The sequence below is a fragment of the Protopterus annectens genome, chromosome 11.part0 (assembly GCF_019279795.1).
Source record: "Protopterus annectens isolate FY-2018-M chromosome 11.part0, PAN1.0, whole genome shotgun sequence".
Taxonomy (NCBI): Eukaryota; Metazoa; Chordata; order Ceratodontiformes; family Protopteridae; genus Protopterus; species Protopterus annectens.
Genome location: NC_056745.1, coordinates 662,175,430 through 662,187,685, shown reverse-complemented (window position 1 = coordinate 662,187,685; position 12,256 = coordinate 662,175,430). Strand labels below are relative to the sequence as shown.

The following is a 12,256-nucleotide window of genomic DNA, read 5'->3' as shown; positions in this document are numbered from 1 at the left end:
AGAGGATGTGAGAAGACAGGAGGATCCAAGTCGTATTCTGCTGAAATAGCTGATGCATGAATCTTGATGGAGGAATAGGACAGGCCTGTGTGGAAGAGCTCTGCCAAGTATTCCAGGATGTTGGCTATGTTTACCAGTGACACATCTTCTCCTTTTGCAGTACTCCAAATGAGATATCTTTTCCATTTTGCTGAATAATTTTTTCTTGTTGAGGGTCTGCGAGCCTCAAGGATAATGTCTTTAACCCTTTGGGATAAATTAGGGTTAATTGGTCTTATGCAATGTTCCAGGCAGTCAGCTGCAGAGTTTTCAGGTTTGGATGCAGATTGTTGTAGTTGTTCTGTGTTAACAGCAAGGGAACCAGGGGTAGTGGCCATATTTGTTCCCAAAACATGCTCCTCAGTAATGGGTACCAATGTTGCCTTGGCCAGTCTGGAGCTATCAGAATGATCCTCAGACGGTCCTCTTTGATCTTCAATAGCACCTTGTGCATCAAAGGAAGCGGTGGGAATGCATATGCTGTCAGGTTTTTCCAACTGAAGGATAGGGAGTCCACCTTCCAAGCAAGTGGGTGGTACGTCCTTGTGCAGAATTTCTTTAGCTGGTGATTGCGTGGGGATGCAAATAAGTCTATTTCTGGAAGCCCCCATTTTCTTGTAATGGTTTTGAAGATGTCCGGATGCAGCATCCATTCGTGGGCATCCGTGGTAGTCCTGCTTAATATGTCTGCTAGAATGTTTTCTTTTCCTGGTACAAAACTGCTTTTAACTGAATGTTGTAGCTCAGGGCCACATTCCAGAGGTCCAGTGCCATCCGCAAAGAGGATACGAATGTGTGCCTCCCTGTTTGTTGATGTACCACATAACTGTGGTGTTGTCTGTCCTTATCATCAATAGACCTTGTTGGAGAAATAGTCTGAATGCCTGAATTGCCAGTTTTACTGCCAGCATTTCCTTTAGATTTATGTGTAGGTGCAGCTGGTCTTGAGTCCATAAGCCTTGTATGCACTTGTCCAGCATGTGTGCCCCAACCGAGGTCTGAGGCGACCGTCGTGATGGTTTGGCTTGGTTGAGTACTGTGGAAGGGCAATCCTGTGTTTGACTGACAAGCCTGAGCCCACCATAGGAATTCTTGCTTCAGGCATGGAATAATTGGAATTTGGGTTTCTAAGCTGTGCTTGTGTTGAGACCATAAATTCCTTAGGTACCACTGTAGTTTTCTCATATGCAGTCTGGCATGAGGAACCAATATTATGCAGGATGCCATGAAGCCCAAGGCTTGCAGTACTTTTCTTGCTGTCAGATGGTTCTGCTTTGTTAATGCCAAGAAGTAGAGAGGTAGCTGCTGCTGTTTTTCTACTGTTAGGAATGCCATTTGCTTTGATGTGTCCAACTCTGCACCCAAAAAGGTTATTCTCTGGGATGGTATCAGTCTTGGCTTGTTTATATTGACTGTGTATCCCAGGGCTTGTAGCAAGTAAATGACCCTTTGTAAGTCTTCTGCTAGCTTGTTTTTGTTGTCCGCTTGTATCAGGCAGTCGTCCAGGTAGGGGTAGATTTGGACTCCCTGAAGCCTGCAATGAGCAATTACTGATGCCAGGCATTTCGTGAACACTCTGGGTGCAGTAGATAAGCCAAAGGGCAATGCTGAGAATTGATAATGCTCTGATCCTGCAAGAAATCTGAGGTATCTTCTGCAATTTGGTCGTATGGGGACGTGCAGGTATGCCTCCTTGAGATCTAGAGTTACCAGCCAAGACTCCTTGCCCAGCATGGGAAGAAGCTGCTGTAGAGTCAGCATTTTGAATTTTGGAACAATGAGGAATGTGTTTAAAGCGGACAGGTCGAGAATAGGTCTCCATTTGCTCTCTTTTCTTGGTACCAGGAAGAGTCTGGAGTAAAATCCTTTTCCTTGCTCCATAGATGGTACCTTTTCCACAGCTCTCATCTTTAATAATTGGGATATTTGTTTTAGAGCTTCTGCCTTTTGATTTGAAGGTAGGTTTGGCATTCCTCTCTTCCCTGGTACAGTATGGAAGTGAAACCTGTAGCCTTGGTCTATTGTCTGTAAAATCCACTTGTCTCTTGTGATGTAATGCCAGTTTATTGAAAATAAGGCTAGCTTCCCGCCTAAAGGTGCTTCTAGTTGCTCCCTGGTAGGCGGTGCCAGAGCCAAGTCACTGTGATTGTCCTGTAGTTGTGGTGGTGGCTGTGTCCGTGGCTGTACCTCGCTGGTTGTTACTCTGCCACTGGCGTCCCCTGTAGGCACCCCTGGATTGGTTTCTGCCTCTTGAACGCCTATTCCTGCCCCTCTGAGCTCTGGATGAGTCTGGAAAGGACCAATTCTTGGAGGGCCAATTCCTGCTAAACCTTGGCGGTTGGACCTGTAAGAAATCTTTTACTGTTTGGACAGATTTTGCCTTCTCTTCCATCTTCTTCAGCACCTGTTGTGCAGGAGAGCCAAACAAATTGATCTTATCCATAGGAGCATCTAATAGTTTGGACTTGACATGGTCTGGTAAGGCCTGCTCTTTTAACCATGCATGCCTTCTGATAACTGTGCCAGTCATGGCTGATCTAAAGGAAGCCTCCAGTGCATCATAGCCGCATTTTAAGGAATGGTTACTGACTTGCTGAATGTTATGTACCATTTCCTGAACAGATTTTTTGTCTAATGATTCATCAGAGGACAGTTTTTTGGTTAACTGGTCTAGCATAAATTCTTGATACTGGATCATATGAAATTGACAGTTCAAGGCCCTAGCTGAAAGAGTAGCAGAAGTGTAAACTTTTTTACCCCATCTCTCTAAGGATCTGGATTCCCTTTCTGAGGGGAGGGGGTTCTTAGCAGAAGTAGCTGCTACAGCCTTGGGTCCTTGGGAGATAGTCTCGGGATCTGCAAAAGGAGCCTTATACAAATGCTAATGTGTGTCCGGGACCCTGTAGTATCTATCAGGCTTAGCAGGGGCCGGAGGTAGAGAATCAGGAGCAGTACAAGCATCATTAAATGCATCATCTACAACAGAAAGAACTGGAGGAATGACTAAAGGCCTATGTTGTGGTAAATGCAGAAAGGTTCTATACCTTTTTCTGGAGTCTGAAAAATCCTGGCCCTGCCACTGAAATTGTTCCCTCATAGCATGCAAGGTTTCCCCAAAGGAAAATTCCTCAGGCGGAGAGGCAGAAGGGATGGACTCTTCAGCATCAGAGTCTTCATAAGGGGAGAAAGGAGCCTCTGGAGGGTTGGAATCATCTGAATCATCAGAGGAATCATCTGTAGAAAGTGGCTGAGGGGGCTCTGCTCTAGGCCTCTTCTCTGGAGGTGGCTGAGAGGCCCTGTCTGGTTGAGGTTGGGATCCCCGGATTAAAGAAATGAGATCCTCTGCTAAACTAAGCATTTGAGAACTAGAGCTGGGCCTGTGAGTGGGGGTCTTAGCAGGCACAGTCTTAGTAGCTTTAGCTGCTTTAGCCCTGGCAAAGGCCTTAATGGACATGGCTGCAGGAGGCCTAGCAGCTCCACGTGCAGGGGTTGAAATATCCAAGGGAATAGTGTCATTTAATTCCTGAGAAACTGCAACAGCAGGTGGGTTTTCCGAAGCCGATTCCACCAGGCTGGAAGAGGCCTCGGTAGAAGGTAAGTTTTCAGCTGAAGGAAGAACCGCTTGCTCGGTTTCAGCCGAAACCGAGACACTCGCGGTTGGCTTAACCGCGGTTTCGGCCGAAGCCGCGGACCGCGAGTGTCGGTCCTTTTCCTTGCGCTTTTTAGACATTTGCGTAGTCGGAGGATCTCTGGGCATAATATAAGCAAAATCGGAGCCGAAAAACTCCTCAGCAAATTCAGACCGACGTCTAAGCGTCCGCCGGTTAAAAGAAGCACAGGCTAGACAAGCTGCTACGTCGTGGTCTGGGCCTAAACAGGGTAAGCAGTAAGAGTGGAAATCTTTATGAAGTATTTGTTTCCCACAAGTTAAACAGTTATTCACTTTTTCTGACATCGGCTGAGGCAAGAAAGAGTCCCCAACGGGGTACTTAGCTTTTTAGAAGTCTTCGTAGTATTCGGTAGTAGTAATCTCTGGTTCTGACCGACCGGCACTTGCGAACAGCTTCTGCTTCGGGCGCCACGCGGCAAGAAAGACTGAGGAAAATGGCGTCGGCTGATGCCTTTATACCCGAAGAACTGCAGCTATGACGTCGGGTGAAGTGCGACACCAGCCGAGGCCAGATCCAGACTTTGGAATCCGGCCGACCGAAGGGCTGCCTGACGACAGGACAACCCATTTGTAAGGACTGCAGATGCATCCTTGAAGGACATCCTGGTGCAGACTAGTCATGTTACAGTAACCACACCTAACCAATCTCAAAAATGTGTGTACCGGGGTATCTATCTAAACCCAGTTAGTGTTCTTCTTTTAAGTTTCTGTCTTTGAAGTCCCTAACCAGTAATAAAACAGCTCACCTGGAATCAGCTAGAAGAAAATAAAATAAATCAACTTCCCTTCCAAAATATTTTCAGTGTTGTGCTTTATTTCTTTGATAGCTTTTAGTGTTTCAGGGCTGTACACAACCAAAGGTGAAATTCATAGCCATACAGATGTCTATAGCTACATCTATGCAGCTATCACCCAACCTTTGTAGCCTGGAAGACATAAAAGGTCCACGAATGGCCAGTTCACATAACCAGTTAACAAAATAAATTCAGAATATCTCCCTTATGACAACATTTCAGAGCACGCTAAGGCTGGTCTAGTAGTTTTCCTCAACTACACAGTACATGTTGGTTGTTACCTTGCAATGTCTTCAATTAACTGCTGACTGCTTGTGGATTAGCCTTGTGTCTTAAATAAAATACAATTAAATCTGACAGCCCAAACCTTTACAAAAATTTCATTTTTCTTCCACTTTCTGAGTAGAAGAAATTACATGTGCAGATCTCACTTGCATTGACATCACACATCTTGATACAGATTCTGAATTTCTCAGTCAAATCTCCACTTATAGTAATGCCATGTGTCTTTGAACATATACCCTGTGACACATTGGTTCTGAAAGTTAACTTCCAGTCCCTTACCTTGTTGACTGTGAGTTTTCTATTCAAAAGTGTCTGCTCCATCTTAGACAGGCCATGCAGGAACTCCTGTGTCACAATATATTGTACATAATTTACTGTTAAGAAAAACTGAAGTATGTGCCACAACATTAACTTTTTTTTTGCTTGGCATTGTGGCTTAATAATCAGCTTTGTTATTGCTTCCTAATTTTACAGAATGAGTTATTGTGATGAAGTCATATTATTTTTGATGAAAGTGCTCACTCTGGTAAACAAAGCTTGTTTATTTATTTGGTAAATTTAAGTACCTTTGAACCTTCATTTGTGATGGAACAGGATTTTTTTCCTTTTCTATTTATTTATTTATTTATTTTTTAAGTACCACACTGGTGTTCTGCTCATTTGGAGTATTGGTCTTGTATTTTAGCAATTCAGTTAGTGTTTTGCCTAGCCCACTTAGATTAGACATTTCAAGCACATATCTGTAAAGGTCAGCATTTAATGTCATTAAAGTTATCTTGAAAAGGTCAGCTTCATGAAGCCTAGCACTAGAATGAAAGCAGTATGCTTCAATACATGTCTATGTGTATATCTATATATATGTATACGAGTGCATCAGCAAACTGCAAGCGCTCATTAGAGTGAACAAAGACAAAGCCACTTTACATCGAACTGTAAAATGATCGAACATCAAAAAAAATGAAAACTATTTTTTTTCAGAGAGGCAAGCCCCCTGCACCCCCACACCAAAAAAAAAAAAAACAAAAAACATACTAACTATATATACTGAGTTTGAGATCGCATAAGAGTGGGGTAAGGGCAAATTCCCTTAAAACACTGCAAAATGCACTAATACAAAAAACTGGCTGGCAGAAATGGCATTTAACAGAACGTTCACTCACATGAGCATTCACTTTTTTTTTTTTTACACAGTAGTAAATGTTCACTTATGTGAGCATTCGCTCTTGTCAACTACAACCATATATACATATACATACACATATACATGTAACAGTACATTTTTCAAGACTTAAACTTTATTTATAATTTTGATAATTCTCACCTGTACAAGCTGCTGCTTTAGTTTCTGTACCTCTGAAATGTTTAACTCACTGAAGAGGTCAGCAACTGGGTGCAGGGACTCTCCTTTCCTTGGTGCAGGTGTCCGATAATCGCCATTTAGTTTTACTAGAGGCCCATGGACATGCCCATTGACTTTGTCATCATTATTTGGTTCATTCCCATCTTCAGTGAATTTTAGCCCATCTACTGAGATGTTAATATGACTACTGTACATACTGTCACTCATGTTAATGTAATGAGAGAGTTCTTTTCGAAGGTTATTCTTTTGTTCGCGTTCATTCTTTAGTGTTTCCAGTGCCTCTTCCAACTGACGCTCGGCAATTTCCTTCAACAAGGTAGCTTCTTCCAGCTGACTGTTAAGAAGCACAGTTTCCTCTTCCATGCGTTTAATTTCATGTTTAAGTCCTTCATATTCAACCTATGTAAGCAAAAATTACAAATTGTTACCGAATGATTAAATAACACAGTTTATGCTTGTGCAAAACCGAATTCTGATATTATTAAGCATTTAAAAAAATCTGGCATAAGTCTTAATCTATCAACAAAGCTTTATTCACCAAACAAAATTTAGATTCTAGTACGTCTGCTTTAATCAGCTGAATTCCTATCTAACACCTAAAATTAATGATAACATTTTGTCACATTATGAACAAAACAGACTCAATAAATTAAAGAAGATATTTGATAGCATTAATACAGTTACTGTGTAAAAATGCATAAGCCAAGTAAGCGCAAAATGCTGTGTATATGCATATGCGAATAAGCAGCAAATCAATTAAATGCACGTTGCAGGCCATCCAAAATTAGTAAACAAAGCAAGGTCAAATATAGCAGGGAGGGTGCATTAAAGCTGTTCACCAAAATATTAATTTAAAGTTGCTGAAGTTGTCCATTGGGATCCATTTATACAAGACTTTCCTATTTGTAATAAAACCAAGACAGTTGGCATTAGCAGGTCTCATTACATGAAATTCTTTCCAAGAGTTATATTTCTGAACAACCTTTTCAGTGAATAAATACATCTCCACACACAGGAAGCATATGAATGGTTATGAAGGTAGGTGCCTTTTTTTTTTATTGTGAACTGGGGGAGTAAAAGAATTGCAAAAAGCTTTTGTAGCATACTTATATGTTAACCTGATGATGTATACCTTATATTCCTGCATCAGTCTCATGTGTTCTAAAATGAAAGTGATTGAGAGGATATACAATATAACAGAAACCATTTGATGCACCAGTGTGGAAAAAGAAGCTGCTGTAATGGGACAGATATAACAGGCCAGCTCTTCTCCATACTGTAGATTGTTACACAAAATGTATGTAATAATGGGATAAAGGCGAGGTCTCGAGCACTACAAGAACAACATGGCTATATAAACATTTAAAGATATAAACTGCAGTATGATAACCTCAGATGGAGCAATGCTATTCAGATGAGCTCTGCTTATGCCAACTATTTCTTCAATTCTGGAAAAGAAAAAAAAAAGACAACCTTTCTTTGTGCAAGTTCCACTCCCACTGGTAAAATCAAGCTTTCCTGATGTTCTTTGTATAGTGCCCATGTCACTTTTTAATAGCCTGCATTTTCTTGCCCTATGAACAATTTCTGAGAAAGATTTAACACCAAGGAAGCAACAGTAACACCAGCAAGACCAAAGCAAGGAAGTAAGATGCCATCAGTCACCTGGTGGATAAGGGCAGGGGATAAGCTGAGTCACAGTTTTTAGCTACAACACACAAAAACAAAGGCACATTCAGGTGAGCAACAGGAAGAGAAGCATCAGATGGGAAATAAATTACATGATGAACAGAAAAATGTGAGGCATGAGGAAAGACTATATGGGGAAGACACACAAGAACATGGAAAGCTGACTCACAGAGGGAGCGTTTAGTATCACAGGGACACAACAAATAGGCTGAAGAGGCATTGACACCCAGGTCAACTGACCCTACAGGGGAAAAAAGATACAACTTCAAAATTACAGAATGCATTTACTGTTATTTGTCCCTGTGGTTTAGCCATCTAGGCCTAAAGTGGTTCTGTTGCATAAAAGGACAGACTTTTAAATAAGGCTAAAGATCAATTGGAGATGGGCTGATGGTGAACACAGCTGATCTCATATGTATGTGACTTCCGATGGATAGGCAATAAAACAGGGAGAAGTAGTGCCTTACAACTTACAGAATTTAAAAGACTAATTTGACATCGGTTTATACATGTTGTGGTGGACAGTACCACAACCATCACCCCACTTTTCCTACTTACATCAGTCAACTTGTTACTGGTAGATAGATACTGCACCTTTTTCCTAATCAAATATTTTAGATCAGGTAGTGACCATCTAGTTTGAGCATTAGTAATCTGTTCATATAATATCTGATCCAGTCATAGATCACTTGCAGTGTTAGAATTAAGAAAAGAAGATTTAGCCAAATTGTGCCTGCTGTTTATCAAGGCAAAAAGTAATAAGGCTACAAGAACCAAATATCCACTTTATTCTGTCCAGTTAAGTTAAAATTGTCTGCTCATCAGCTGTTTTACACCATCTGTCCATCTCTAATCCCAATGGAGTTGCCCAGGAAAAACACTACATATACCAAATTCCAAATACACAAAGGACTGATTAGTTAATTAAAATTCACTCCCTTAATGTATGCGACACAGAACAGTAATATTTAAGTGCTAGCACCCCAGTACTAAGAAGTACATTTAATGACATATGATGTAGCTTGAAATGATCTTAACGAAAATACTGTTTTTTTTTTCCAGTGCAAATTTGCCTATGATTTTGTATGTCTAGGCTAGTTACACCAATTCAGGATTAAAAGTAAAGTATCACTAAACAATATTACATTCTCTCTAATTTTCTCTGCGTATGTACTCTTTTCCCAGTCTGATTAGTACGGTAGCAATGAGCATCACTGTTCTATAAGGCTTCTGCAGCCATTGACAATGGTTATGCAAGCATTTATGGCTAGCAGCTATGAAAAAGAACTTCAAAGCTCCGCTCCAAAACAGGTATTAATTCTACTGCAGTTACTTAAATTACTGGGTACAATAACTAATATAACTAGAATGACTGAACCACTCTTGTCTAAATTATCAGACTCACGGGGCGGAAAAATGATTAGTCACAACGGTCCGTTTGAACTGATGAACCTGCTTTGATGAACACCTGCTGGTAACCATCGTGTGGAGTCCAAAAATGTTTCTGATAGTAGCTTTACACTAATTACTAATCAGCAAGGCTATTCCCCCTCTGCTGCACAAATGTAATTATGTTATCTGTGAATAAAAAAATCAGTATTGGACTCATTCCATCCACACAGTAGTTTCAGGCAACAGTAACTACAGGATGCCTTTGTTTTTGAACTGAGAAATGTTCTTGCAAGAATGTCTGTACATGTTCTCTACTTAAAGATGTTAACAGTTACATTTACTGATAATTTCATTCATTCATTAATTCATCTTTATTCCTTTTACCGGATATATAAACATGCAACGTTGTATAAATTTTAGTTGCTCATTTAAAAAAAGCTTATATATATTTATATATATATATATATATATATATATATATATATATATATTTATACATATATATATATTATATATATATAGATATATATAGTTTGAATATAAAGCACAAGAGTAACAGATGCAAGTATGCAAAAGTAATTTAGCTGTTGAGAAGCATCATGCATAACAGATGACAGGTAAAACTAAGACTAAGCACTCAAGTCATGAAAAAATACAAAGAAAATAAAATCCTTGCGAAATGCTAATATTTTCAGAGCAGGAGTAAAAGAATAATATAATACAGCTGATCAAGTATTTCTCAAACAGAACTAAACAAAAATTCACAATTCAAGTAAATGAAATTTAAAATGTTGCAAGGAGTAAGAAAAAAAACACTAAACAGATGAACAAACATTCACTGATGGATTTATGGAAATGGAGTGAAAAGGGCAACAGTTACTAATGCTGTCGTGTTTGAGCACTACATCTTTAATGCCGGAATGTGAGCAGGGAGTTAGACTAACCTGATGCAAATTTATTTTGCAGCCTATGTGAAGAAAAGACATTTAAATGAATGAATTCAGTAGATCGTCTAGCCCAGAATGTGGTCATCAGCTACAAAGTTAGCTCTTTCTCCCTCTCCCCACAGAATATGGAGGGTGAGCCTAAAAGGGTAAAAACAAAACTAGATGACTGTGTGCAGCTTTCTGGTTTACTTGTTTTCTGTTTTAAACTACTTTCTTCATAGCACCTCATCAGTGGAGCAGATAAACTGCTGGAGGTTGGTCTTTTGTGGGAAAATATAACCTGTAAGGAAAAAGATTTCAATTAGTTTATTGTAGAGAAAACAAGTAAATAGAGGATCACCCAGGGTTGTTGATGCTGTAAACCATGTTTTCTGTTATCTCAGTTCATTTGACCGTTGATAATTAGGTGAACACTTCCTTGTCTATCGTATTGGGTTTGCGGTTTTATCTGGCTCAAAGTTATGTCGAGTTGATGTTACTGTTAGGGAGTTATGCCTCGGTTAAGTAATCACTCAGTGATTAGCCTCATTAAAATGACATTTTTTTTTTGTAAATAAAGAATCAAATTCTGAGTCCTTGTTGTAATTTAAGTTCTTCTTTATTTTCAGCAGTAATCAGCAGATGAGCACTGCTTCAAGGCTTCTAAGTTACAGAGGGTATTTATGCGATCTGGATTGGAGCATGCCTGGGCATGTCCCTACCCTGTTTAGTGTGTGGGCTGAATTTTCTTTCTGATGTCATGAGGGGGGCATGGTTCAGGCAGAGTTGCTCACAATCCTTATATGTTTCTAATTACATGATTGGTTTATAGTACAACAATCACTGAAAAACAATGTTTCTGGAAATGTGATGAAAATAAGGCTAAAAAATAAACATTGATTATAATAATCCTTTTAAGGTGAAGCTATAACAGTTCAAGTGATCATTTTCTTTCTGATACAGGGTGGTGTCTTCATATCATGTTGTCTAATAAGCTAAAGCACTAAAATTAAATGAGTTTGCTGTTTACTATAAATGTCTTCCCAGTTCTAAAGAGCTGATTTGTGCCACGGTTTTGAAAACAAGAATTAAATGTTATCAAAGTTGTTAAAGACAGTTAGGCAATATCAAGCTAGAATCAAAAACTGGCAAAAGTCCTTTTCCCAATGTCTTTGATTGAGATTAGTTCTTGATGTATCTTTGACTTACTATCTTCTTAGTAAAAAGGAAGGAGGGTAAGGATGCTTAGTCATTTAGAAGCGCAGTATCAGAGATCTGTAGCGCTTTCGGAACTCTTCATCATAGCTGGTTGATGAATCATTCTGATTTGGCATGTGCTGTCTCTTCTAGCTATAGGGGGCATGGGTGGCTTGCAAATCTTCCTCTTCCTTTGGGTTTAAGGCCTTTCCAGTGTTTTAACTCATTCTTGCAGGAAGGTGCTGCTGAATCTAGTGCCTCATCATCTGGTTTCAATGTGTAGGGAAGTCAGTCTACATTTAACAGAAAGATGAGGACATCTTATGTTGCTACCAGTCTTAGGACATTTGGATAGCCTTACCCAGCTGCTAACGATGAGCCCTGTGCTGTGCCATCCACTTCTGGTCCTTGGTTTGGTCCAGGGTTCTAATCTAAATCTGTGACATCTAGGCTTGGAGATTTGGATTCTCCTGCTGGAGTGTAACAATTGCCTGTACTTTGGGTGTGCGGGTGTCTAGAAAGATATTTAAAGGTTGTAGGAAAATGGTGTCAGTGTAACGTTGTCTGGTAAAACCCTTCTACTGTATCATGTTTTTGTAACTTGTAGTCCTATGTTGTCACTTAGTCATCTACATAAAGTGCAGGCCACTGGGCATAGCATCTCAGTTGTGGTTGGTTCACTTAAGATGAAACATTAAGTTAAGGTCCCTTCCACAGGTGCTGCCACAGTGGCTATAAATGTGAAAGTAAATGAACCCATGTAATATTCCATTAACAGCGGGCTAGTTCCACTGACATCCTGACAAGAAGTCACCCTTCCGGTGTAACTGTGAAAATGTTGAGCTGCTCTTTTACAAGAAACGCGCACAAAAACACATGCATGCATACACACACACACACACAC

At 40.0% G+C, this 12,256-nt stretch overlaps 1 protein-coding gene across 6 annotated transcripts in view; it reads right to left on the bottom strand.

Moving 5' to 3' along the window:
* Window positions 1-12,256, bottom strand: part of BICD1 (BICD cargo adaptor 1) — a 1,749,421-nt gene that overhangs the window by 396,465 nt on the left and 1,340,700 nt on the right. For all 6 annotated transcript variants that reach the window (XM_044088105.1, XM_044088107.1, XM_044088108.1 and 3 more), the window contains one exon: window positions 6,110-6,547. In XM_044088105.1, coding sequence (XP_043944040.1) covers window positions 6,110-6,547 — 438 coding nt within the window. The remainder of the gene's footprint in view (window positions 1-6,109; window positions 6,548-12,256) is intronic.